This window comes from Tachypleus tridentatus, chromosome 9 (assembly GCF_004210375.1).
Source record: "Tachypleus tridentatus isolate NWPU-2018 chromosome 9, ASM421037v1, whole genome shotgun sequence".
NCBI lineage: Eukaryota > Metazoa > Arthropoda > Merostomata > Xiphosura > Limulidae > Tachypleus > Tachypleus tridentatus.
In genome coordinates this window covers 108,141,327-108,169,101 of record NC_134833.1, presented here as the reverse complement: position 1 = coordinate 108,169,101, position 27,775 = coordinate 108,141,327, and the positions used below count along the sequence as shown (strand labels likewise).

The window sequence follows — 27,775 nt, the reverse complement described above, 5'->3', positions numbered from 1 at the left end:
TCTTCTAGTTGTTACTATAGGACAGAAGCTGCTGTATTAGCAGTTGATTATACCAGTAAACTAAGATGTTTTAGTGAGTAAAATAGTTTTGTAATCGCTTTCTCTGTCTCTCTATCTGTGTGTCTAGATTTTATGTTCACATTTGAACACACATCTGGTTTAAATTAATATTTGGCTTGAATTAAGAAATTTACTGGATCAATAAATCCTTCTTGCGCTAGGAAATAAATTTCACGGAAAGTATTTACTCGACTGAACATTTAAAAGCGGCATTTTATCTCTTCTTTTATAACTAAGAAATATGAATTAAATGCATTTTTCTAACACTACAGTTTCTTTTAAATTCTACAGTTATTCTTAACGTGTGTTTTTACATTTTGTAGTTGATAGTTTCTGTTAAGTTTATTTATTTTGAGAAATATTCAACGACCATATGATTTGCGTAATCTCATGCTAATTCATAACACCGTAAAGTGAATGACTTTCTTTGCGTAGCTTTTTAAAAGTATCAACAAGGCGTTGACCTAATCTTTAAATATAAGTTAACACATGAATCACACTTAAAGCTCTATAGCTGTTTTCTCAGTGTGAACTATATTCTTTTAGTTGTTATTATTACTTCAGATATGCTAATAAAGTTATTCTGTTGTATATTTCTTTCTATTCTACGTTTTCCATTATTTACGGTCCGTCTTTTCTGTATTCCAAGGAACGATTCTTCCTTTATTTGATATAGGAAATATGGTAAATTATAAACCGAGTTTGTTGATTCTCAGGCACTTTGGAGAAACTAGTGTTTAAACTGGAATGTTTGCTTTAAATGCTATAATGACTGAACAAAATTTTGTTATATCTTACTTAAAAAGGTTAACTTCCTTAGATAATATTTTTAACATTTACATTTGTCATTTGTAAATTAAAACTATATTTTCGATTATAAAGTTCCAAGAAACTGAGTTTTTGAGTGTGGTTCTTTAATGAATGTTTGCTTCTGCAGTGCTCATCCATAAAGATCTAGAGTAGAAGAGCTCTAGTGCAAGTTCTCGCATGAGCAACAAGCGACCTATACGTTACAGGGCGGGGCCACTCGCCGTCACTCTTAGGTTGAAGACTCAAGTCTCAGCTAGTAAAGGATGCCATAATTTCATTGGCTGATTTTTAATCTCATTCAATCCATTGTTGCTTCAAGATAGGGTTAAGCCTATTTGGGATATTGTTACTTATATCAAATCACAATTCCTAACTTATGCACCCCTTGATTTCTTCTAGACAACATGTTCAAAAAACATGGCTAGATTAGGTAGATGTTCACATTTAGCACCAAATTTTTTTATATAGGAATCCTGTATAACTATGATTTGTCACCGGTGAAACGAAAGTCCAAATACTTTAAAAACAGTTACTATTTCAAAGAAGGTGAAACCTGCTGCTATCCCTGCGGTCGTCGGGATCCACACGAAGTGAAGCTCGTCAAGTTTATAAAGTATCTTGCCTAATAACCCAGTTCGACTAGTTATCTGCCGAGGTGGTCTACCGCTCCTACCACAGCTGACGATGGACTTTACAGCAGAAGTGTCTCCTCGTGTTACAGAGCCCTCTTACCGCTCTAACTCCCTTGTTAAAGGTAAGCCAGTTTAACACGACGAGTTAATCTCATTTCGATATTAAAATTCACCATGGATACACACACACACGTGTCTTACCATGATGTCAATGGAAAATATTTTCTTTGATGCGGTAAATCTCATGCCTGAAAATGGAATATGATTTTACCTCAAACTCAAGGAATGTTATAAGGTAGTAAATTATGGAGTACAAAAGAGGCTTATCATTAAATTATTGCTATGTTTGGATGCTACACTTGTACATAACAATAAAACTATCGAATTTATTTTAGTAAGCACGTGATTATAATCTGAAACCATGCTCGATGATCTTTGGTAGTTTCCAAGCTCTTTCTTTATTTGTAGTTGGATAAATTTGTCAAATAAAACGATGTTTTACCTCTAACTGATTGTTATTCGTTGAGCCTCTTGAAATTTCAATGAGTTAAATAGATAATCTAGTTTTAAAACAGTATCCTGAAATTCATGATGACGAGAAACCCGCTTGAAGTTAAAATGTATTTTCGAAACGGCGAGTGTGGGTATTAAAACTTTAATTTAAATAAAGTACAGAACAACGTTCCACCTTCTTAGGTCATCTTCAGGTCAACAAAGAGAGTTTGTAACTGCGCTCTTGATATTTCTGGCGTAAAAAAATCAAAAACCATACATGCATAAATAGTTATATATAGCTAATATTGTTGATGTTTGAAGTTAACAAAACTACAGAATGGCCAATTTGCGCTCCACCCACCTGGCAACAGTCAGTTGCAAACTCTCTTTGTTGTTCTCTACTTTATTTTAATACCCATACCAGCCGTCCAGAGAATACACAGTGCTCTAACTTACTATATATATAGATATATATATAAGATAAACAGGTTTTCCAAACATTGTGAAAAGACAATCTTAACTCAAGACAAACTTTATGTTGACTTATGATTCTTTTAAGATGAATAAAACCAATATACAGAAAGATGTTCGTGAATTAGCTGGCATTTAAAGGTGTATTTAATTTTAAATAGTTGAATTACTGTGCACTTATTACATAGTCGAACTGATTTATTACAATTATGCAGGCCTCATAAGTTTTCCTTTACCTTTAACATTGATATAAGCCGTTTTTAGATTTCAACATTTTATGCTTAATATATTTTTATGAATTCAGATTTCTGAAAAATACACAGACAAATTACGTATTTGATACAAACAGAATAACGTATTCACTAATTGCACATAAATGTGAAGTAAATAGAAGTGAGATAATTTTTAATAAAATTTGTTCCAGTAAACAACGATTAATATAAAAGATATCTAGCAAGTGAACTTTGTATTATACTGCATTTAGTATTGGCTTTGGTTTGTCAATATTTTTTAATCAAAAAGACAAAAGATATCTGAATTTTTAGGTTTGTCGTCCATCATTTCAATTAAAGGATCATTAATGACAATAGTGGTGTTATTAGTTTTATAAGGAAAACCGCTATTTATTGACGGAGATAATCCTTAAAGATAAGATAAAATAGAGATCTCAGAAATTCAGCACAAGCAGTATCACTTATAATGCTAATGTATAGTAGCACATATACGCTTTCCACTGTTTATGTGTTTATTTCATACAATCTTCATCCAACTCATACTCATCTGCTTTTCCTACCATATGCTGTAATTCAGCATCTGTTCAGTGTCAACAGAGTTATCCATATGAATTTCAAGAGATGTGTAATAAAGTTTTACACGCTCTTATATCCCATTGTGGTCGAATGTTTGCGAGATAAATTGATGGTTTGTTTGTTTATATGAATCAACTGGTTGAATGCAAAGCCGTATGAAAATCAATACGGGAATACTTCATTCGAAATAAATCACACTTTTCAAAAAATCTCGAAAAGAATATCTTTAACACTTATCTTATATGTATACAGTTTTAACAGGCTTCCTTGTCCTATATCCCAGGATACTGATGGACTACTATAAGCATTACAGATCTATAGTAAACGAGAAAATAGTAGCTTTTGCAACCTCTACATTCGGAAGCTTTCATCAGGAAATGTTTTTCACTGACCTCAGTAGCTATCGTTTATAAAAACAGTTATAACCCAAACTAGAGAGCAAGAGACAGTGATTTTTTGTCAAATGATGATAAATAAATTCTGTTTAATGTAAATATAGAGCCCCCTTTAAAATTGTGTTTAATACCTATATAATAAACATTCGTTTGTATTCATAAGTAGAACTTTTAATTACATTAAATATAATTTTATTTTCAAATAAAACACAACTGTAACTGTATCCAGCATCTACATAAATTAAATAACTTACTCGCAGAGTATTAGAATTACATTAAAAAAATACATACTTTTACTTATGCCTAAGAGAAATTTTTGTCTTTTTCTCTTTAAACCTAAAATTTGAAGTAACGTTTTGAATCATGTTGCCAAAAGATTATTTTACTTCAAATGGGCTTAAAACGTTTTACCTATTTATTCTTCGAGATATTTAAGCTTAAGCTGTTTCATGTAAATATACTGCTAAAATAACTTGAACACGTGTAATGAACTTATCAGTGCTTGACAAATAAAGGGCACTTAAGCGCAAGCCATAAATTATTAAGTAAAAACAGTTCTAGTGACTAATATAAATGTAAAGTACTTGCATATTTTACATCATCAATTATAGTATTTAGCATAAATTACAGGCTAAATCATGCCATAATGTTTACAAAATATGGGCTATAAATATTCTATATAATAAAGAAATTATTTATCTCTTTATTTCACTTGCTCATAATTTGCCGTTAAGAGTCTACATCAATCACGGAACTCGAAAGCTTATGACTCGGCATAAGCTAGTGAGTTCATTGCTGACCTATTTCATGGTAGAATGAATGATTTCTACAGATATAGTGTGTGTATCTTATATCAAAATTTATTTAGATAAATTATTCACTTGTGTAATTACAAAATTAAAAAATATAAACACTAATTTACGTATTAAAATCTGCTCAAGACATAATAAATAAGTACACTCATATAATAATTAAAACTGAGTTTTCATTTTTTCTGAGAAATTTTATTTAAAAAAATTTGAATTGAAATATTATTTAATTCTGGGAGACGACTTATACATTATGTATTATACAAGTTATGAATGTATATTTCGGTTTTTCACCAGTAGTATCATGAAACGGAAGATTAGCTGAACAAAATAGAAATGATTTGCTGTATGGAGAAAGTGGAGAAATGTAATTTTAGTTGAACAAAGTAGACTGATAATATATTATATGAACAAAAGTTGAGAAATGGGATGCCTGCTGAACAAAAATGATAAAATATGATCTTAGCTGAACAGAGTAGAGAGATAAAATGTGGTATGAGAAAAGGTGTAGGAATTATATGTTACTCAAACAGAGTAGAGTATAAAGTAGTGATAGGATATTAGCTCAACAGAACAGAATAGATGTTTAGTAAATAGTTTATTAAAATTGCATATAAGATAAAGAGGCCATAAAAGATAGAAAGTGAGTTAATTAGAGTAGAAAGATAGAATATTAGCCGAAAGACAGCAAGATAAAATGCTAGTTAAATAGAGATAAAATACTCAGAGTATACTGCAGAATGCACGAAAATGGATAAATAGCTAAATACTTAAAAGAAAATCGGCCATTACGTAAGTAGTATACAATGTTAACATGTTAATTTATCTGTTTGTAAACAACTGTTGGAAAGTGATGAAGAGTATGACAATCAATATAAGGTCCTAGTTATTAGCTGAATAATGCGAAACTTGTTTGTTAACTGGACAGTGTGGAAAACTGGGATGTCAGTTAAGTAGAAGATAGAATGTCTAATAAATATTTAAATATATATTTATAAATGGGCTAAAATTTGGGACAAGAAAGGGAACGTCAGAATAAAACAGGTTAGTTGAACAACGTTGAAAGAGAGAATGGGTGGATGTTAGTGAAACAAAATGACATCAACTAGAAAACCAGGGTTCAAGATCATTGTAATCAAGTGATTCGTGTAAAATGTTAGGTACACAGTTCAGGGGAAATTTGGATATTCGTTAAACTAACATAAAATACCTTTTCTCGGCTGCAATGTTAAAAGTCCTCATCCTGGTCCACAGAAGTCCCAGTGTAGCTCTTCCATTATCCCAATTATTTCTGTAGTTAAGACACCCGTCCTCGATACCTGAGCCTCTGCTAGGTTTGTTTCAGCCAGCAGATGAGTAAGATTTCTAACAGAGTTTCAGATATGGCGCCCTCGTTATCTATAGAAGGGGGCCAGGAACATAACATCTGAAGAGTCTTCGGATTCAGCGACCCTAAAAACCTACTTCTAGACTCTATCGTTCCTGGATTACCTTCAGGGCTCGTTTAAGAAACCTTTATTCCCCTTTGACAGGGGAACTACTACCATTCCGCCTGTCAAGTTGATCCTGCTAGCATCAAAAGAATGAAAGGAGTTCGGGACAAACCAACACGTAACATGAATTACTAACTGTTGGCACGCAAAGCTGAACAGAGAAAAAAGATGGAATATTACTTGTAATAAAGAGAGACTGAATGTTAAATATAGAGTGAAAAAGATGAGATGTTACCTGAACAGTGTGGAAAGATCGAATGTTAGCTGAAGAATATAGAGAGATTTGTTGCTAAATATAGAGTGTAAATATATAAGATGTTACCTGAAGAGCTTATAAATATAAAATGTTAGCTGAAGAATGAAAAGAGCTTTAATATTTATAATAGAGTGTAAAGAGATGTGGTATTACCTGAGCAGTATAGAAAGATGGAATATTAGCTGAAGAATGTGGTGAGAGTTAATGTTAAATATAGAGTGAACAGAGGTGAGATTGTTACCTGAACAGTGTAGAAAGATGGAATATTATCTGATGAATATAGAGCGAGACCTATTATTAAATTTTAAGAGTAAAGAGGAGAGATGTTACCTGGACAGTGTAGGAAAGTGGAATATTAGCTAAATAATGTAGAAATTTAATGTTAAATATAGAGTTGAAAAGGATTGGATGTTTCCTGAACAGTTTAGAAAGATGGAATGTTAGCTAAAGAATGTAGAGAGATTTAATGTTAAACATAGAGTGTAAATACTTGAGATAATATCTGAACAGTGTAGAAAGATGGAATGTTAGCAGATGAAGGTAGAGACAGACCTATTATTAAATTTTGAGTGTAAAGAGGTGAGATGTCACCTGTACAGTGTAGAAAAGATGGAATGTTAGTTGAAGTATATAGAGAAATTTATTGTAAAATATAGTTTGTAAAGAGATGAAATGTTATCTGAACCTTGTAGAAAGACGGAATGTTAGCTGAAGAATGTAGAGATATTTAATGTTAAATATCAAGTGTAAAGAGGTGACATGTTATCTGAAAAGTTTATAAAGATGGAATGTTAGCTGAAGAATGTAGAGAGATATAATGTTAAATATAGAGTTTAAAGAGATGGAAAGTTACCTGAACAGTGTAGAAATATAAAATGTTAGCTGGAGAATGTCGAGAGATTTATAGTTAAATATAGTTAAAGAGGTTAAGATTTTACCTGAAAAGCATATAAATATCGAATATTAGCTGAGGAACGTAGTGAAAGAATATATAAAGATTTAAAGTTAGTTGAAGAATATAGAAATATTTTATGTTAGTTGAAGAGAATAGAAAATAAAAACAACTAATGTTTTTTATCATTGTAGAAAGATACGGTATAGCTGAATAATAGCTAAACAATACAGAAACAGTATAAAATGTTATGTTTCCCAACAGTTTCATTGTGGAAAAAATATAATATTCGCTAAATATTATATGAACAATATAAAAATAACATAAGATGTGATATGTCGAAAAATTTATAAACATAAGATGCTAGCTGAATTAGTGTACAAAGATAAAAAAAAAAAACTCTAGCTTAACAATGAAGTAAAATGTAGTGTTATCGGCAGTCATGACAAACAGGCGATGTGTTAATTATGCATTTTAAAGAAAAAGTTGAGACTGAACTTGTTTCAGGTTTATTTCTAAAGCCAAGTTTCTTCCAAAGAAGAAAGTCTCACAACAACGTATCCAGGCCCTTCTAACAACAATTTAAACCAGATTTTAAATGGTTGTCAAGTGAAAGCTGTAAAACAAAATGAAGGCTTAGTTTTAATTTCTAAATATAAATATATATTGCATTATATAGGAAATGAAGAGTCTTTGATGTTACTGATACATGTGTTTAAAACCATTTTCATACACTGGAAGTTGTCGCTTCAATATTTTAGTTATACGTTATTCAGTTTTGTTTAAACGTTTTTGTGAGATATTACTATTTTTAACAGCAGTAACAGAATTTAGTTATAATGACTCAAAACTAATGGAATAGATTAAGGAAAACGTAAGTGATGAATGACTATTAACCTGATTGAGCTAAGTGTTAATTAGTAGAGTAGAGAAGAGTTAAAAAGGTGTAGTATAACATTAAGAAAGTGTGGGAATCATTGGATGATTTTAAAAAAGAAATAGACTCGTGAGGCTGGAAAATAGTATTTCGTTAATTTCAAATGTTAAGAGAAAGTAAGAGATTGTTGATTAAGAAAGCGTAAAATAATAAATATATGCATTTAACAAAACATGAGTAATAGCTTGATAAGTCTTTAAGATAAATGTTCACATGTAAAGTTATGGGAGAGAGAGAGAGAAGCTACGAAATAACTGAATAAAACTAATACAGGAGAAGTTTGGCGTGAAACGTTAAGTGAATAAGTTAAAAATGGTTGGATGAGATTGAGGTAGAGAAGAAAATTATCAGATGTGTTAGAAAGGAAGTGAAAGGTAGATAGATAAGTCTTAAAAAAGTGAAATAGTACTGGACTGTTGAAAAAGGAAATAAGAAGTAAACAGATAGGATTAAGATAAGAAAGAATGTTATATCATCTGGAAAAACCTTAAGACAAAGTGAAAAATGGCTGAATGAGATGCAAGGAAAATGTGTGAGATATAACTTGGATATTAAAAAGTGAAAAATATCTGAACAAGTCTTATAGAAATATTATTTTAAATAGTGAGTAGAATATTGTCAAGGAAAGATAAAGAGAAAGTAATATTAGAAATAGCTGCGTAAAAAAAGACTGATAATTCCTGAACATTTGAGAGAAAGAGCTAGATAAAAACAGTGGAATAATAACTAACTTCATTTAAAAAGGATTTGATAATTAGCTGGATATAATGGAGTAAAAATGGAGTGTTACCTTGATATTCAGCAAAGAAAGTGAGATATAGCTAAGCGAGACCGAAAAAAGGTGAAATTTTAAGTAGAAATGTAGATAAGACTAAGAAAAAATATTATTAGAAATGTTTAGAGAGAAAATAAAATATGTTATCTGGATAATCTACGGTTAACATGATAATGAAAGACAGAAAAATAAGATTTAGAGTGAATGAAATGTTACCAGTAGCGTCTAGCGAGCAAACGAGGAGAAACTAGGCATAAGAATGTGTGAATCGTAACCAAGAAAGTCTAAAGATGTAATAGAACTTTTCATAACAGCAAAACCAAGTGAAAATGTATCTTAAGAATCTATGGAAGATTTAATCTACCTAGCTATAACACTGACGTAAAACGTTACTCATCTCTACACTTTGTTTATAGAGGGCACAGTTTGATAATGGTTCCCTCTCAATACCTCCCTTCACATATCTCTCAGAATGTTCAAAATACCTGATTCCATTGTATCATAATAGTGCACGATGTCAAACCAAAACCACAGACCACATCCACCTTTTATGGTATTTCTTTTAGCACACTAGTGTTTGTTTTCTTTAACTTCTAAAATTATATTATCGAATATAGACTTTAAATACATTTCAACTGTCTGTATCTACCTCTCAAAAAAACGGTCTCCTTATTCCTTAAAACTCTAAACAAACTTTCCTTCTGTAATGCAACTGTATGCGAGCATATCCTAAATAAACTGTCCATTTCTGTCTCTACACAGTACATATAACTCACATTTCCGTTTCATACCACCCACACACACAACCGGTATTTTTATATCTCTAACCCCTCAATCCAAATGTTCTCTTTACCCCAGTGATCTAAAAATAACTTGCATATATTTCCTTTCTCTATATAAATAAAACCTAATTTTCTCTCTTCATGTGAATTCTTTTCTGAGTCACAAAATTGCTATTAGTTCTACACTCTATAGAACATACCTTTCCTTGTGTGGGTGCTCTAATCCCAAATTCTGACTTTACATGACTTTTTTACCTTTTCTATACATTCATGTCTTTTATTTTTGTCTTTTCTTTGTTTAAAATTCATTTCTTTCATTCCAGTCTTTTCCTTTGCTCATCTCACACTTTTTATGTTGAAGACCTTGGTTTTAAACATTAAACCTTTTTCTCTGTTGGCTCTTGATCATTCAAATAACTGGTATTTTTCTCTAATTTCCTCATAATTAATATTTTAATTTCCAAATATTACTTAAAGACATCTTTTTGTCTCGTGTTTTCTACCATACCTCTTTTACCTTTATGGTGTTTTAAAATCGTTTACACTGTGTTTATACCGATTTTACTAAACATTTCCTTAGCTTAACATTCTACTCACTCCTCATCGTTTCGCTCAAAATCTAGTGTGTATAATTTCTTCTCTGATAATAAACTCTCAAATAATTGAGTTTTCTGATTCAAAATCCTTTTTATTTCCGCACTTTATTTTTTTTACATTCACGAGCCACCGTTATTTCATCTCTTTTTACACTCTATTCTCTACCAAGCCTCTACTTGGTGACGGATTTGGTCATTTTTCTCTATGATAATAGCTTAAACTGTGCATAGCATAGACTTCATAAAATGACGCAAGACAAGTAAATGCTCATAGTAAATAACTAGAGTTGGATGATCACAATTTATCTTAATGGCAGATTATACTCGTTCGATTGCGCTGTTAATGATCTCTGATAACAGATGTCTGCAAAGCTGATGAAATAACCGGCATTTATTCACGAAGCCTTTTGAGACATGCTCTTCCCTTTGAAACTGAGAAATTCTTGTCCTTACCCATTACCTTGCAGACTGAACATGATATGACTTCATATTTGCATTCTTATGAATTAACTAATAACCTGAGACATTATATAATTAGTCAATTTTTCACAGAAAAATGCAGTATTCTCCAAAACAATGTATGTAATAATCATATTGAAGTAACTTGTCAGCATATATATCTATATATATATATATATATAGGCAATTCTGTTTTGTGTTTTTGCATTTTATACTCATTTCACTTTATATCCACACCCTTTTGTATCACACACACGCATATGTATATATATATATATATATATGAATTTCCCATGTTTCTACAGGGTCTATATCTCAGCACTGTAGTTTTGTATTAGAAACTTTCCTCTGTTTCTATTATTTAAAATTAGTTTGTGTTTTTATTTTTATTTTGCGTTCAACATATATTCTTATATAGTCCGTAGTTATGTTGTACACAAATCAGTGGCTTCATATATCTGTGTTTACAAAATTAAACGATATGTTGATAGTGAATTGCTTCTTTGTTTTAAACACACTTAAATGCTGTTATTTTATATTAAATTATTCCCTTTAATTTAGTACTAGCTTCTTTCTTCTCTATGGGTGTGGTGTAGCCAAATAATTAGTATACTAGATTAGGGATCGAATAGTCCAAAGTTTGAGCTGCTTGTTTGTTTGGTCAGCATCCTAAACGTGTGTACAGATATACGCGAAACTTACGAGTCTATGATCTGGGTATTTAGTCCATATATCACATTAAGTGCTGCTTAAATTATAAAGTGAAACTCTGAATATCATTCTCTGTATAATAATATTTATATATCTTTATGTGAAGTTTTATATAAAGTTAACAACTCTCAGTTCTCTCTTTGTCTTCTGACTTCTCAGCCTTTTTATTAACCTGTTTTTACACGATTTATTTTTCTATGATATATCTGAAATTATATTTAACTTACCATTCAAGTATTACCTAACTAATAAGTTGTAATAAATTTAGTGAAAAAATCTGAGTTTAATTTGTGAGAAATTTGTGATGGACAATTGCGTACGTAGTCTGAAGAAAGAAAAGAGGTTTTCCTCAAAGAATTTATAGTTAGCTATTGTAAAGCATCTAACTTTCGTGATGGGCGGAAAAAGCTCCAGTTGGAGGCCTGGGTGGAAAGTACATAGGCTGTATAAAGTGTTTAAAATGATAAACATCATAAAGGATGTATTTACTATTTTAATTTACAGTGAGATTATTGTTGGTTCTTTCCTAATCAACATAAATCTTCCAGTTAAAGACCTTATCTGATTTGACTTATGTGGGAAAGTGCGGGCTAGGAGTAAGAAGTGTTCATATACACATTCGAGTTAATATTAACAATCTTTAACGTGTAACATGTCTTTAAATAGGCTGTGTAGAGACATGGACTATTAAAACAAATTACGGTGACCATTGTTTGTTACATGGATGTTTAGTGCAGTTCTAGCAAAACAAAAACCTAACATGTCTTCAAATAGGCTGTGTAGATACGTAGACTATTAAAACAAATTACAGTGACCATTGTTTATTACATGGTTGTTTAGTGCAGTTCAAGCAAAACAAAAACATGGTTGTTTAGTGCAGTTCAAGCAAAACAAAAATCAACTTATCCAACCAAAAATATATAAAGTGCCATCTTAAGTTTCATACTTCTTCAGTACAAAAGAAATTATTTTATAATACAGAATGTATTGTTCAATTGTAAAACCTTATTTCATTATTGTAACCACAAATATTATACTCTATATCCGAAATATATAACTTTTACGTAACAGGGTATTTCTTTTAATTATTTAGCATTTCAGATATTTACACAAACAATTTTCAGTATATTTCTGTAATATTTATACATATGGATAACTATTATGCATTAAATATTCACAAAATAAACCCAGTTAAGAAAAACTAGCTCAAAACCTGGAGAATGAGTTATTTAATAATTGGAGAAAGGTCACTATCAGCTGGAGTTTCAAATATATTTTAGAATAAATAAAGAATTATAATAAATGAAAATCAAATATGATGGAAAAGAGTAATTAAAAATTTTAATCAAACTGGAAGGTCTTGAAAGCCAGTTTTCATGATACTGTTAATTACCAGTTAAGATATATATGTTTTTAAAGCTTATAAAACAAATTAACAATTTTAAGGAATACGATTTGTTTTGTTGGAGAACTTGAACAAAAATAAAATAAGAGAAATATATTCAGTTGTTGAATACGCTATACTAAGTCAATTTTTAGAATATTACCACTTCGTTAAAGTCCAGGGATTCGATCCCCCTCGCCAGGTCTAACTTGGTTTTAAGTAACAACTGTATACCTAGGCTTAGCATGACCAAGTGATTAATGCACTCGACTAGTAATCTGAGGGCCGCGGGTTCGAATACCCATCACACCAAGCATATTCGCTCTTTCATCTGTGGCAGTCAATCTCACTATTCAGTAGTAAAAGAATAGCCTAAGAGTTGGCGGTGGGTGATGATGACTAGTTGCCTTCCCTCTAGTCTCACACTGCTAAATTCAGGATAGCCAGCCCAGATAGTCCTCGTGTAGCTTTGCTCAAACTTCAAAAGCAAACAATATGTGCACCTTGACGATACCCTTGCAACGTAGCTTCCATTGTTAAAAGTACTGTCGTGTTCAAAGTGTACTCTTACCTTTTGCGTCTTTCCATAATATCATTGTACGAAGACGATGGTTTTATAACACCCGTTTGCACTGAAATCCATATATACAACGTCCGACTAGTTTACCGGTATATCTTTGTATGAAATAACTTTATCAATTCTTTTAGTCTGTTGATTGAGATATGCAACGGTCGAACAGAAAACTGCTGCTTTGGGAAGGTGGAAGATGTTTTGATTGACCTTTGTGTTCGTGAATTTTCATTTGTTACGAGATGCCACAATTAAGTTATCACAATTTGGGTAAGACTTGTTGCAGATCTCGTTTTGGATGGTCCTGGAGCTACAAGTTTATCCATATGATTTGGTATTCCAATGTCATTATGCACTTCCCAAAAGCGATTAATCTTCGATGGCATCAGAAAATCTACAAAATGCCAAAAAATTATAAAATGTGTGTACAGACTAACAACTAATCATACACAAAAGAAAAAGAAAGATTTTATTAAAACCAGATATTTTCACTTACGCCGTTATTTGATCCTGTGACCTTTGAAAAAAATGTAAGCTGAAGCATCGGGTTTGAATAAATCGTGTTTTCTTTATGGAGTGTAATTATTCGCTTATTTTCTGTAAAAGTTGTTTCAATTTTTCAGCTTGTTCTGCAAAGTTTAGAATCTGATACAATATTAAAATGCTATGATACGTACTTTCTTCTGCTACGCCATATCAGCTGTGATTGTCACTTGATTTGGTGATTTGAATATTCAAAATATTTTAATACAATATACTCAATACTTTATACAACAGAACTGACGACTTTATAAATTTGTAACACTAAAAGATTTTGGTAGATTTCAAATTAAGATTTGATGTTTCTGAGAGGGAGCAAAACCTAATCAATCACATTGCCATTATATAAATGAGCTATAAGCGAATAGATCGTTCATAACCGTTTGATTATTTGCTCAGGAAAAAATCACAGTTAATAATAAGTCACTAACGTCATAACCCATGAAATGACTTAAGAGGATATTCCTAGAAATAAGTATAAGTCGTGTCATAGCCACTGATGGGTTATAAGCTTGAAAAACGAATGAGCTCTTTGCAGTATCCATTATATTTTACCACTAGAAACAATCCATGTAGAGTCTATGGTAATAAGATATAACAGAACCTATAATGAGGTATTTAATTTTTGTTATTAATGCTTTCAGAAGGTAGCGGATTTTGAATCAGTTTATTTAAGTTGCATATTAGATAAGGAGAGAAATAAGTATATAAATCAACTATTAGTCATATTTTCGATTCTAAAGTTCGTGAATAAGCGCTGATAATTTGGTTCTAAGATGGACCTAATTCTGTTTAACAGGGTGCTATACTCAATTTCTGGAAACAGATACAATACACGCACACAAAATACAAGAACACAAAACTTCAATTGAATGATGCTTTCTTTAGTAAGCTTTGTTCATAACTATATAATACAACAAAGCAGAGCTACCAGAAAATTTTTATAAAGAGTAATTTAGAGTGTAATGGAAAAAGTTGAATTGATATTCATATATATACGGAACAAAGAATGCAAAGATTAAAATACAAGAGAATAATCGTAAAAATAAATCTTTTCTTCAAAATATAAACGTACAGAGTTCAAAAGATTTGGTAAAAATTCACTTCTTTCCTAAAATATACATGTATAAAAGTCTGAAAGTTACATTTGTGAAACGTTGTTGCTGAGTTGTAACGCAAAAATGCATAAATAAAACTTCATTCTACACGTTGTGAGTCCGGAAAATTATCGCCGACTCACTTATGAAATTGTGGTTAAACGTAAGAACAAACACGTGAACATTCTCATTCTAAGCTACTGTTATGTTATTCATCGTTGTCAAACGAGGTAACATTATTTATGTTTCAAAGAGTGAATTGGAACATAAGCGTAGATAATGTCACATAAATGGAAAAATGAAAGTTTTATGTTGGAAAAGAAAAGCGAGTTACGAGGAGTTTTTTAAGAACTCTGGAATTTTAAACAGTTCAATAAGGGGATAAATAGTTTGATTAAATCATCATAAAACCCGGAAACTTTATAGTTGAAATAAACAAAAGGTAAATGAAATTGTCCACATAGAGAGATGTAGATGTTCGTCGTACTTTTACAGAGTTATTAGGTGTTGTTTTGGAGAGACGAGCATGTGTGTTCTCAACAATAGTTATAATTCACCTAGTTTTCATCACAGTTGTAATGTTATTAGCTGAGTTGAGTAAGGAACCATTTTATGTCAGTATAATGATAGGTAGGTAAAATAACGATATATACAGGAATGAAATCTCAAGCAGAGACAGTGTAAAACGTATACCAATGAGTTCTTCAAACTCTTCATTGAAAATCTATGTTTATTATTAAATATCTAGATTTCACGCAATGCAACAAGGATTGTTTTTATTAAGATACGTGCTGTTTTTATTATGTTGATATTACAGAGTTTTACTTAGGAAAGTGAGATTTCAGTAAACAATATAATAGAGACTGTTAGGGGCGCTTAGGTCAAAATTAATTGCAGTACGTAGGGATTTCTGCATAAGAATAGTATGTGTTCAGTAAACGGTCTGCCAGGGTTGCTTAAATCAGAATTCATGTTCATACGTGAAGAGTTTCACATAGAAAGTCAGTTGGTCTGTAAACAGCGGCACTTGTATTTACATTCATGTTATACGTGAAGAATTACGCATAGGAAATTAATGATCAGTAAAATAAATATTTACTTAGACACTTGTGATTATTCGAGGACACTTTATATATTTATTTGCCAGTTTTAAAAATGTAGCATGTTAAAACAGCAAATCTTATTATTATTAACAGTTACAAATATACGATATTTTAATAGAGATCCTTGTAAAAACAAGTTATTGTTGTTAAACAATATTGTTTTATATTAATTAGTGTGAAAGTGTTGATCATTATTAATATTTCAACAATGTTAGTTAAATAGTTACGTTTTGTTTGTTCACCGTTTATAACTTATTGTGTGGAGAAATAGAGTTTTATTTTGTTACATTCTGGTTTTAAAAGTAATAAAAAAAGCAGCTTAATTTTTTCAATGTAGTTATTTATTTGTTATTCGTGTTTATTTGTTTTACTTACTGATCTAAATAACGACCTGTTGTTACACATGCGTTGACGTCTTTAGTACAATCTGTTGACAGCTTAACCAACTATGTGGAACAATTTGACCGGATTTCCAAGCGAAAGAACACTTAAAAATAAAAATAAAATAAGAAACTTGTTTTGTTGTCACTAAATAAACAGAGTGGATGGTTCGGAGAGCTTTCCTACCACAAAATGCGAGCCAGTATGATAAATAACTTACAGTTGTGGTTAACCCAAGGCTGTAGAAGGTTTCAGAATGTCTACCTTAAAATTGATTCTCTGGCGGGACACCAGTAAGTTTACGGATTATAACGCTAAAATCCAGGGTTCGATTCCCTACAGAGAGCACAGAATATAATCCAATATAGATTTACTTTAAAACCGCATTCAACAAACCTGAAAACTGTATTTGCATGACTAAATGTATAGTCATTGCATGCCAAACGATAAATACATAAATAAATAGATAATCTTTTCTGCTACGGCAAATTAATTATATCCTGCACGGTACGTTGATCGTACACTGTAGTTGGTTACTTCACTAAATACTCTTCAGAAGTAAACAGCTTGTTTCACTCAGCTATTAAGTGTAATTGAAATGATCACTTACTTATCCGTGACATTAGATTAAACGCAAAAACAATAACCACAATATGAAGATATTACCCGGTTCAGTGAGGAAAGAATATTCATTAGCTATTGAAAGAAATAAGCTTATCACGTTTGTTCTTTTCCGAAACGAATAAATGGAACAAAATACTATTGTTTTTTATGTTTTCCTGTATGTTTTATGTGTTTCTTTTTTACTGGCAAAGCATTAAGAGAGCTGATACGCTTTTTTGTAGTTTGGTTCGTTTGTTATTTTTATCTCAGGTACTGATTTTTAACAATCTCATATTGTACTTTCGTGTACGTTTTACCTAAAACTGCACGCCATGTTCAAATCTATTACGTTACAATTCTTAAACAGTGACTTTAGCAATCTTACCACTACCCCATATAGCCTTATTTTAACAGTTACCTTAGCTGTTCGTTGTTTCAGGCCTTTTCTTGGATAAATTATTGCATAAAATTCTAAAAATAATATTTTTAGAGTGAACATTGTAGTTGTAATATCAGCGAGGTTTTTTATGATATTGACTACATATGTGGCCCGGCATGCCAGGTGGTTAAGGCACTCGACTCGTAACCTGAAGGTCGCGGGTTCGAATCCCCGTCATCCCAAACATGCTTGCCCTTTCAGCCGTGGGAGTCTTATAATGTTACGATCAATCCCATTATTCGTTTGTAAAAGAGTAGCCCAAGAGTTGGCGGTGGGGAGTGATGACTAGCTGCCTTCCCTCTAGACTTATACTGCTAAATTAGGGACGGTTAGCGCAGGTAGCCCACGTGTAGCTTTACGCGAAATCCAAAACAAACAGACCACAATATAAATATGCACACACACATGTATTGTACTTAACTTGGAAAGCTATTTAATATTAAAGACTTAATCCAAGAATTTTGATGTCACTCAGATGCCATATTAACATATCTCCTTATAACGTTATAAATAAGGTATGCGGTTTTGCTTCTATTAGTTAATGCTTTCTGATTCAGAGTGCTCAAGTCGATCTTTCTTCATAGTAACGATATGTTTATTCTTTATTATCATCAATTTCGCTAATGTTTTACCTCTACGGGCTCGTTGGTTTGGATTTAGGTTCATTACGTGTAATAATAGACGACATTAAGTTCATTAAAAGTTTGCTAATTTGTTAATTTATGAAATACAGTATATATAAATACATATTGAGAAATAAACACGCTTTTAAATTAGAAAGTTGACACAATTCTAGTTATATTACTGCTCATATTTCTTGTTCAGTACATAGGTGATTTGGCTCTATTGTAATGAAAAACCTGATATTGTTCTCGCTATATGTTTGTTTTGTGACGTAAAAAATCTTTACCTATAGCTAATGCTTCTAGAAAAAAAAAAAAGAAAAATTTAAGAATCCGGAAAAATTGTAGGCAAACTTAACTTATAAAAGTTATGTTATACAGAAATGATAATAATAATAATTCGTAAAACAGCATATAACATATATTATATATATAACATTTTCCCCGAAGGTTCCGTGTTAGAGAGTATAACAGTTCGAAGAAACGTTACTAATGTTTTTAAAAGACCCAGTAGGCGGCTCAAGATTACTTGATTATTAATTATAATGTTTATTTTAACATGCTAGTATATGAATTTAATTTCTCAAAGATTTCTTACACGATGAACGTCCGTTCAGTTCCAAGCTAATATTCTGAGTTATAAAAATGGCTACTCTATGAAAGACGTATTTGTTACTAACGTCATGGTAAAATTTTAAGAACGTAAGCCCGTCCAATTGCGTGGCTGTTATACCATGCTATATTGAAATGAAACGCACATTAGGTTCATTATTAATTCAAATATGAGTACTTAATTATTATATTATAATAAGTAATATTTCATTCTAAAGATTAGCCTTTATGTTATAAACCTAATTCTAAAAATCTGTGGATTTATAATCTTCATTTAGTTAATCTCAGTCTTCATGGATTTCTAAAAAAAAGTAGTTAAAAAAGAACATTTCTGAACAAATTTCCTCGAAAAGATTTGCAAGTTAATTTCAGTCTTTATTACTTAAATACATCTGCGCTGTCGAATGTTATTAGAGGACAAACATTTATTAAAAGTTTATCACACGAAACGCATACGACTATCTCACGTGCTCAATTAAAATTATCTACTATATGTTTTTTCACTCTATGAGGAACCACTAAACATAATAAATCTTACCTGGACAATGATTAAAACTGAGAAAGCACGAGAATAAACAAGAGATGATTTTAAAATATATTTGTATACATTTAAAATGAGTCAAACAATGTTTTTCTTCAATGTCTTGAAACTACATTATTCATTCATAAACCATTCTTTTCACTAGCAAACCTGTAGTAAATAACAGATAATTCATATATTACGTAATTAAATTAACCATTATTGCAAATATAATTCAAACTATGCAGAAGATCGAAAAATGAGAACCTAAAATAAAATCTCATCTAAAGTATTCTCATGTTTTATATGTAGTGTTTTGTTATTAAGCACAAAGCTACACAAAGGGCTATCTGTGCTCTGCTCACAGCAGGTATCAAAACCCGGTTTCTAGTAGTAAAGTCTGTAGACCTGTCACTGTGCCACTGGGGGAGCTTTTATTTTAGAACCGGTTACGTAACTTCATTTTGGAAGAAAGCTAATGTTGCTATGTTCCAAAAAGTGGAAAAGCCAGAGGATAAATTACGTGAAGACTAAGCCCTGTCTTGTCTTATACCTAGAAACAATAAACTACCTGAAACTCAAAATAGGCTTAAAAGTTCCTGGTGAGCAGTAGATCACTTAACTAAACTTACTGAAGACGTAAAGAAGGGATTCAGTAATAAAAAAAACATTGTAGTATCGTGTTTTCTGGATGTACATAAAGTCTCCGTCAAAGTTTTAGATAACGGATCACGTTTCTATTGTAGTCAGTATAGGCTCCTTTAGCTTTTCATCTTCGTGAATAATATAAAAGTCAAGACTGAGTCTACTCTATATACTTTGTACCAGAGGTTGGTGTTCCACAAGAGGGAGATGTCAACCCAATTTGGCCCGGCATAGCCAGGTGGTTAAGGCACTCGACTCGTAATCTGAGGTTTCGCGGTTTCGAATCCTCGTGACACCAAACATGCTCGTCCTTTTAGCCATGGGGGCGTTATTCTATGACGGATAATCTCACTATTCGTTGTTAAAAAAGTAGCCCAAGAGTTGGCGGTTGGTGGTGATGACTAGCTGCCTTCACTCTAATCTTGCACTGCTAAGTTAGGGACGGCTAGCGCATATAACCCTAATGTAGCTTTGCGCGAAATTCAAACAAACAAACAATCCCATTTAATTTAACATCTACGTTATTAATGTACCGTTAATTGATATTAATCAGGATATTAACTCTCAGTTTGCGGATGATGTATCACTCCGGAAAAGATTTAAAACCACTTTGGATCTAAATAAAACTGAGCAATATTTCAATAAATAGCGTACCAAGATAAAACCTCAGAAAACCCAAGTAGTGTCTTTCACGAAATTTTCAACATATCTCAAAGATAATCCCAAATGGTATCATTATAGAAATTATCTCCATAGGTATTACAATCACTTCACCTAGATATTTTGATTTTATTAGGGAAAACATTAAACAATTCGAGAAATAGAAAAATAATTGTGCAATATGTGTATATTGAAAATTTATAAAATTACAGATCTGTGTGCTCAGATTGGTTAAATATTGCAAAATCCAAAGTTACTAAACTGCGCCTGATCGGAATTGTATACGCTGATTTAAGTGATTAATGACCATAAAATGTGTTTTCTGACTATCTCGCTGAGATCACTTTATCCTAAACTTTAAATGTCCAAAACTGTTTGCACTACAATTGAAAAATTTGCAGACATTAGTGGTCTTTTTTATATTTAAACCACCAGTAGCATGAATAAATCAGTTAGCAATAAGTATAGTTGAAGAAGAAATCGAAAAATGCTTTGATCTTCTCATGTTACCTTGACCTAAATCCTAAATCAGACATTACTCATACTGCTATTTCGTCTTTACAAGATATTGCTGAATGTAATCGTAGGCTCGACAAGGCGCGGTGGTTAAGGCATTGACTCGTAATCCGAGGGTGAAGGGCTCGAATTCCCGTCACACCAAACATGCTCGCCCTTTCAACCGTGGGGGCGTTATAATGTGACGGTCAATCCCACTATTCGTTGGTAAAAGAGTAACCCAAGAGTTTCACGGTGGGTGGTGATGACTAGCTGCTTTTCCTCCAGTCTTACACTGCTAAATTAGGGACAACTAGCTCAGATAGCCCTCGTGTAGCTTTGCGCAAATTTCAAAAACAAACAAACAAAATATGATCATTCTTAATATCATACTTGCATTTGGATGGACTTGTATACTTAAAACTTTATCATGAAACTGCTGTTTTCTTATAGTGTTATTATTACAATTCAAAATATTGTCTTAATGTGCGTCTATTACCACTACTTCTTAACCATGCTCAAAATATTACTGCATACGCTCATAGAATAGTACACGGTAACCTTTTAAATATCTATACACTATTACAATATTTCTATTTAGTCAATCTTAGCAAAATACACCAATTTCATACCAAATGCATTACTATCAAGTGTTTTTTATTACATATTCATTAAGTTTTACTTGATCACGCAATTGTGTGACGCCTACCAGATACATATAAGTACGAAATTTATATCTCTTTTTTATTTCTTATACATCAATTTTTATCATGTCTCTCCTAAGAAACTAAGAATACAGAATTTATATGATTATGTCTCAATTATCGGTTTTCTTGTAGAAAGTATAGAAACTTGATAGAGCATGTGATTTTACAGTATTGAATTTACACATGTTTTCATTAACGTTGATTGAGCGATCAATTGATTATTTGAAATTAAGCACAAAGCTACACAATGGTATACCTGTGCTCTACTTACTACGGATATCCAAACTCAGTTTATAGCAGTGCAAGTCCGCTTTGTCACTAAGGAGCTTTCTAAAAATGTATATGTAAACCAATACTTGTGCTTACACAATACAATAGTTTATACATGAACGGATAACTTGATGGATTTGTGACACTGAAACAGTTAAAACATAGCTTTATCAGATAACGTTAAAATAATTCACGATACTTGTTCTAATAAATTACTGTTAAATCGTTAATACACGTTCGTTTGTTAAAGATTTGCTTACCTGGTGTGCCTATTTTCTGTGATTGAAATAAATACGATGATGATTGTTTTGAAATATAAACTATTGGTATTAGAAAATACCACCGTTAATGTTAATGATTTCGCAGAATTATTAATTATACCGGTTTTGAACTACAGGCAGCTATTGATAACAGAGAATATAATAATGAAAAGTTTGTCATTTCGAACACTTCAGTAATGATTTTTCTTAAAAGTCATGTAGACAAATTCATTGCATTTTACTAAGAAAGAAATACGAATTACATTTCTAGTCCATATGTTATAAGAACCATAAACTCTGTAGTTTAACAGAAAGAAAGAGCCTTCCCAGTGACACAGTGATATATCTGCGGACTCACATTGCTAGAAACCCGGTTTTGATACTTATGGTGCGCAGAGCACAGATAGCCCATTGTGTAGCTTTGTGCTTGATTCGAAGTAATCAACCCACAATGAAAAGCTGATATTAAATATTAACAACAAGAGACGTAAATAATTTATAAATAACATAAATATTTTCTGAGTCGATTAATAATGAACTAATAAAATTAGTGACCCTTTTTATATTTGGAAAATAAATTTAAAACAACCATCCACACGAGACTAATTTCATTTCTTTATATGTCTTGCTATTGTTTTTTTTATTATTATCAGATATTATGAAAATCCTTTCAATCGATAAGTTTGTTAAGGAAAGTTATGAATCAACTAATAATTGGAACAGTAGGATGTCGATTCTTGGAATAAAAGATCAAATGGGAAAGGACGGATGTTTTACATCTCTTTCACTTCTCGATTATAGTTCCAAAGAAATTTTTTCACTGCAGTGAAATGTGTATCTTTAATTTTTTTTACATATAATTCATATGGCAAGACTTACTAATACTGGGATTTAAATTCCCCGTCGTTCAGACAATTTTGTATGATAGGGCAAGTATTCAGAATCATAGATATATTGTAATGATGAATGTAAAAACTTATTGTGACTGAGTAATTGAGTTTGTTCGTTTGTTTTTGAATTTCGCTCAAAGCTACACGAGGGCTATTTTCACTAGTCGTCCCTAATTTTGTAGTGCAATGCAAGACTACAGGGAAGGCAGTTAGCTAGCACCACCCACCGCCAACTCTTGGGCTACTTTTTTACCAACGAATAGCGGAATTTAACGTCACATTATAACGCCCTAACGGCTAAAAGGGCGAATATATTTAATAGGATTGCAATTCGAACCCGTGACCATCAGGTTACGAGCCAAGTGTCCAAACCACCTTTTCGTGCCGGATCACTACCATGTGTTTTGATATCAAAATACTAATAAATAATGTTTCTAGTTTAGCCTTATGTACACATCAAATTGCCTTTATACATAAGAATTATGTTATTCAAGATTTATCAGCATGTTATAACCAAAAATCACCAAGCACAACCTTAACAACTTAAAGCATTTAGTAGGGCAATAAGTGAAAATTTAGAATAAGTATATTATGAAATCGTACACTTTCAACGTTGATTATTAATCAAACCAGCGAATTTCTTCTGAAACACTCCTACATCCGAGTTAGGTTGTCAACTCATTTATATATTATTGTTCTTATACGTGTGGTTCTTTTAACGACTTATCCCCTTTCAAGTAATTCTATATTTGCGCATGACCGTAATGAAAACTTGAAACTGATTTCCAATTTATACTCTGTAAAAACTTATTAGTTGTCATTAATATCACAGAGACACAGCGGTATTATCTGCGGACTTAAAACACTAGAAATCAGGTTTCGATATGCGTGGTGGACAGAGTACAGATAGCCCATTGTGTAGCTTTGTGCTTAACTTCAAACAAATTTTGTCACTGGTGATCATTACAATTTCCTGAAGTAATATTAGTATGATAAAAGCCTGTTAGATCTAAAGCCTGAATGACCACTTTATATGCTTATATGATGATAACCTGTAATATCTAAAGCCTGAATGACCACTTTATATGCTTATATGATGATAACCTATTAGATATAAAGCCTGAATGACCACTTTATTTGCTTGTATTATGAACAAGTGCGAGTAGGCCCACTGGAATACTCCAGCTACAGGTCTCGTAGACCCTTAATCTACCCCTAACCACAGCAAAAGTCAGAACTTTCCTGACTAAGGAAAAGGTAGTCAACTGTTCTATTTTTCGACATGTAACTACTCTAAATCGACATTCATAAAGCGATGTCTTCATATCTTTATGGATATGCTAGGCTTACATTCAAAACACTTTTTTTTAAATAATAATGAGCATACTTTCAACAACTCTAGCTATTCTACAGGGCTACGTATGATAACAGGAAGACAGACGGCATGCGTATAAGGAAAATCTCCTGTAAAGTCAGTTTACATACAGGTATTATTCAAAACAAAGATGTGTTAAAATAAAACATATGACTAGCATGTACACACTATCTTAAAACAAATTCTAAAAGTTTCATTTAAATAGAAGGAGAGAATATATACGTAATATATTCCTTATTGTGTGTGATTTCCTTTTTGGTTTTTTTCCTGAAAGAAATGAATAAGTAAAAGTCTCCATTCAGAATATATTACTAAAACACTGACAACTACATTGGTCTATGATGGAGACAAGTGCTTCAGCACCAAGAAAACGTTTGAAACAACAAGAGACGGGTTTAGTAGAGTGATGGAAAATGTCGGGCTAGGAGCTAAACTACCGGTTTTCATACGGTAATCATACGTCGTCATTCAGGGTTGTCCATCTGGTTTAAACTCATGATTGGAACGTAACTACCAACCAAACGCCATCAGAAGTCAGATAGTCTACGAGCCCTGGACTTTGATGACTTTATCAAGCGACATTGATTGCTGAAATCGATGATATCCTACAGAAGAAAGAAACATATTTGTTTTAAATCATTATTTCAGTTCCTGATTCAAAATATGAACAGTTTTCTTGTGAAAAATAAGGATAAAGTTGATGTTAAAATGGTAGTGAAAATAGCAAAAATAATTTGCTAGCGATAGTAGCATGCTCGTATTCTCCACATGTTACACTGCAATCAGATGTCTATTGTCATAAAATATATCTTCAAAAGCTGTTTTAAATACGTAACTGTTATTTAAATTATCATTACATAAATATTTTAAATTTCTCAGGTTACTGCAGGAATTACACCACAAAACTGAGTATTTATACATCGTTTAATTTATTTCACAACAGTGGATCATCAAAATGTAGATAAACATCCTGCTACTGAAGGCTCATCCATATATAAAACATGGATCCTTACTTGGTGCAGAGTGTTCAGCAAAAGTTTTTCAACATAAAGACAAAAATTCTTCATACTACAGATAAAGTTTCATCATACTACTAACAAAGGTTCTTCATACTACAGAGAAAGTTTCATCATACTACAAACATTCTTCATACTACAGAGAAAGATTAATCATACTACAAACATTCTTCATACTACAGAGAAAGTTTCATCATACTACAAACAAAGGTTCTTCATACTACAGAAAAATATTCATCATCATCATGCATGTGAAGATTCCTTGTTTTACTGATGAAGATGATTTATCTTCTTACTCTTGAGAAGATATTTACCTCCCAACATTTAATATTGTTCTCATCTCATTCATACTCTGAGGTTTTTACGTTTCCTTTACTTAATTATCTGGTTGCAACCAAATGTGGGTTTAAATCATGACGATCGACATGATCACGTGTTGTCCACATGTAGGTGATATCTTCCTGGACAAAGTTTAATAAACATTTTCTGGTATGATTGTAAACCAGACTCCTTCACACTCACATGACTAAAACCACTTGCTTCCTCGTTGTCCTGTTATGGTTCTTTTAGGCTTTCATGAAGGTCTATCAGATAAATGTTTTATCTATATCCCCTCCAATACACGGTGATGCATACTATATAAAACGTCAAGAAAGAAGATACGGACTTAGGTAAGAACTCTAGTAATTTCATATTTCAACATTCCTGTTGGAAACAGCAAAACACAAAATAAACAAACATACTACTTGTAACTTCAATGCTGTTTTTATTGCATTACATTTTAACTAACCTTCATTAATTTAAGTTAAAAATACTTAGTTAGGAATCTTATTTTAACCTTTAAATTTCAAATTTGTTTCTTCATTTGTAAGCATGTTAGATAGAGTAGTGCAATAAAATGATTTTCTGAGCTACACACACACACACACACACACACACATATATATATATATTTGGTTTATAACAGGATATAAAAGGTAAGTATTGAATCATAAACAATGCATTGTAAAAACAAGTGCTGTACAATTTTTCTCAGCGCGAAAGATTTGCACAACCTTTTCTGTATCCGAAGCTGACTGACATTTTATTATAGATGACATTATCTCCAAGACAAAATTAACATTATGTATAGAAATATGTAATATTGGACTTCTATATTCTAATGTATATTCAAGAAAAGAAAATATTTAACTTATTTGTAACGTAAATTTCAATAATTTAAATGATTTTCTTTGAGAATGTCAATGAAAGAAATTGAGTCAAGATCATTGTATTGATATATATATATAATATTTTATTATTAACAAAAACACGCAACGTATTCATTATTCGGGATAGCTCAACTATATAACTACCTTCTTTCATACATACCCTTGGCAGCGCTACATCATGCATCCTACAAATGAAAGACGACTCATGCTGAAAGTTCAAAGCTATCGTTCATACAAAAGAAAGAGTTTCACATTAATACTATATAAGATCATATATATATGCTATGGAAAAAAAAGCTTCTAATCCTGACAATTGTTTGAATAGAATCATATAGTTGGCTTGCATTCATGGGAACATTGTCTCTATTGTAAAGTTACAAACAATAAATTCAAATAGCGAATAAAAAGTATTTTGAATATTTTTATGCGTTAATATTAAGTTACTAAAGTTGTAACCACGTTTAAAATGTAGCCAGTAGTGTAGTTTTTCATATGTATAAAACTCCACAGATACTAGTTTGATATATATATCTCATATATATGAACTGAATAACGGAAAGCTGGAACTTTATTAGCAGTTTATTACGTTCAAATAACCATTATCCCCAATACATTACTCCAAAAATCACAATCACACACTTATTTTATTAAAGATATTGATAATTTCGCTTACAATCTTGGTTAGTTTCGAGTTTAATATTGTAGTTGAAATGTTTTGTACACTTTTATAAAACTCAACAATCATTCCCCCCTGATCTTGTTAATGTGTGAATTATCTGTAATATATTTTATGTATTTCAACACTCCATTTATATGTTCTGATATGCTTTTATATTGTTCTATTTCATTCTGTCCTGAAAAACGTCAAGGTTTTTGCAGGCACTTTACATTAGTCCCGATTTTATTAGTAACTTTTACATGGAAAAGCTTGGTTGGAGTTTTTGAATGTTAATTACTATAATTTAATTGGTCTACAATTTTAGTGGTATTA

At 31.6% G+C, this 27,775-nt stretch overlaps 1 protein-coding gene across 2 annotated transcripts in view; it reads left to right on the top strand.

Annotated features, from left to right (window-relative positions):
• LOC143226011 (homeobox protein aristaless-like) overlaps positions 1 to 27,775 on the top strand; it is a 152,582-nt gene that overhangs the window by 49,268 nt on the left and 75,539 nt on the right. Inside the window, exon 1 of one of the 2 annotated variants that reach the window (XM_076456376.1) lies at positions 1,300 to 1,624. The exons of the other annotated variant lie outside the window; for it this stretch is intronic. Within the exon in view, the coding sequence (XP_076312491.1) occupies positions 1,555 to 1,624 (70 nt within the window). The 5' untranslated portion in view covers positions 1,300 to 1,554. Of the gene's footprint in view, positions 1 to 1,299; positions 1,625 to 27,775 lie in introns of those variants that run through there. 2 annotated transcript variants of the gene reach the window in all.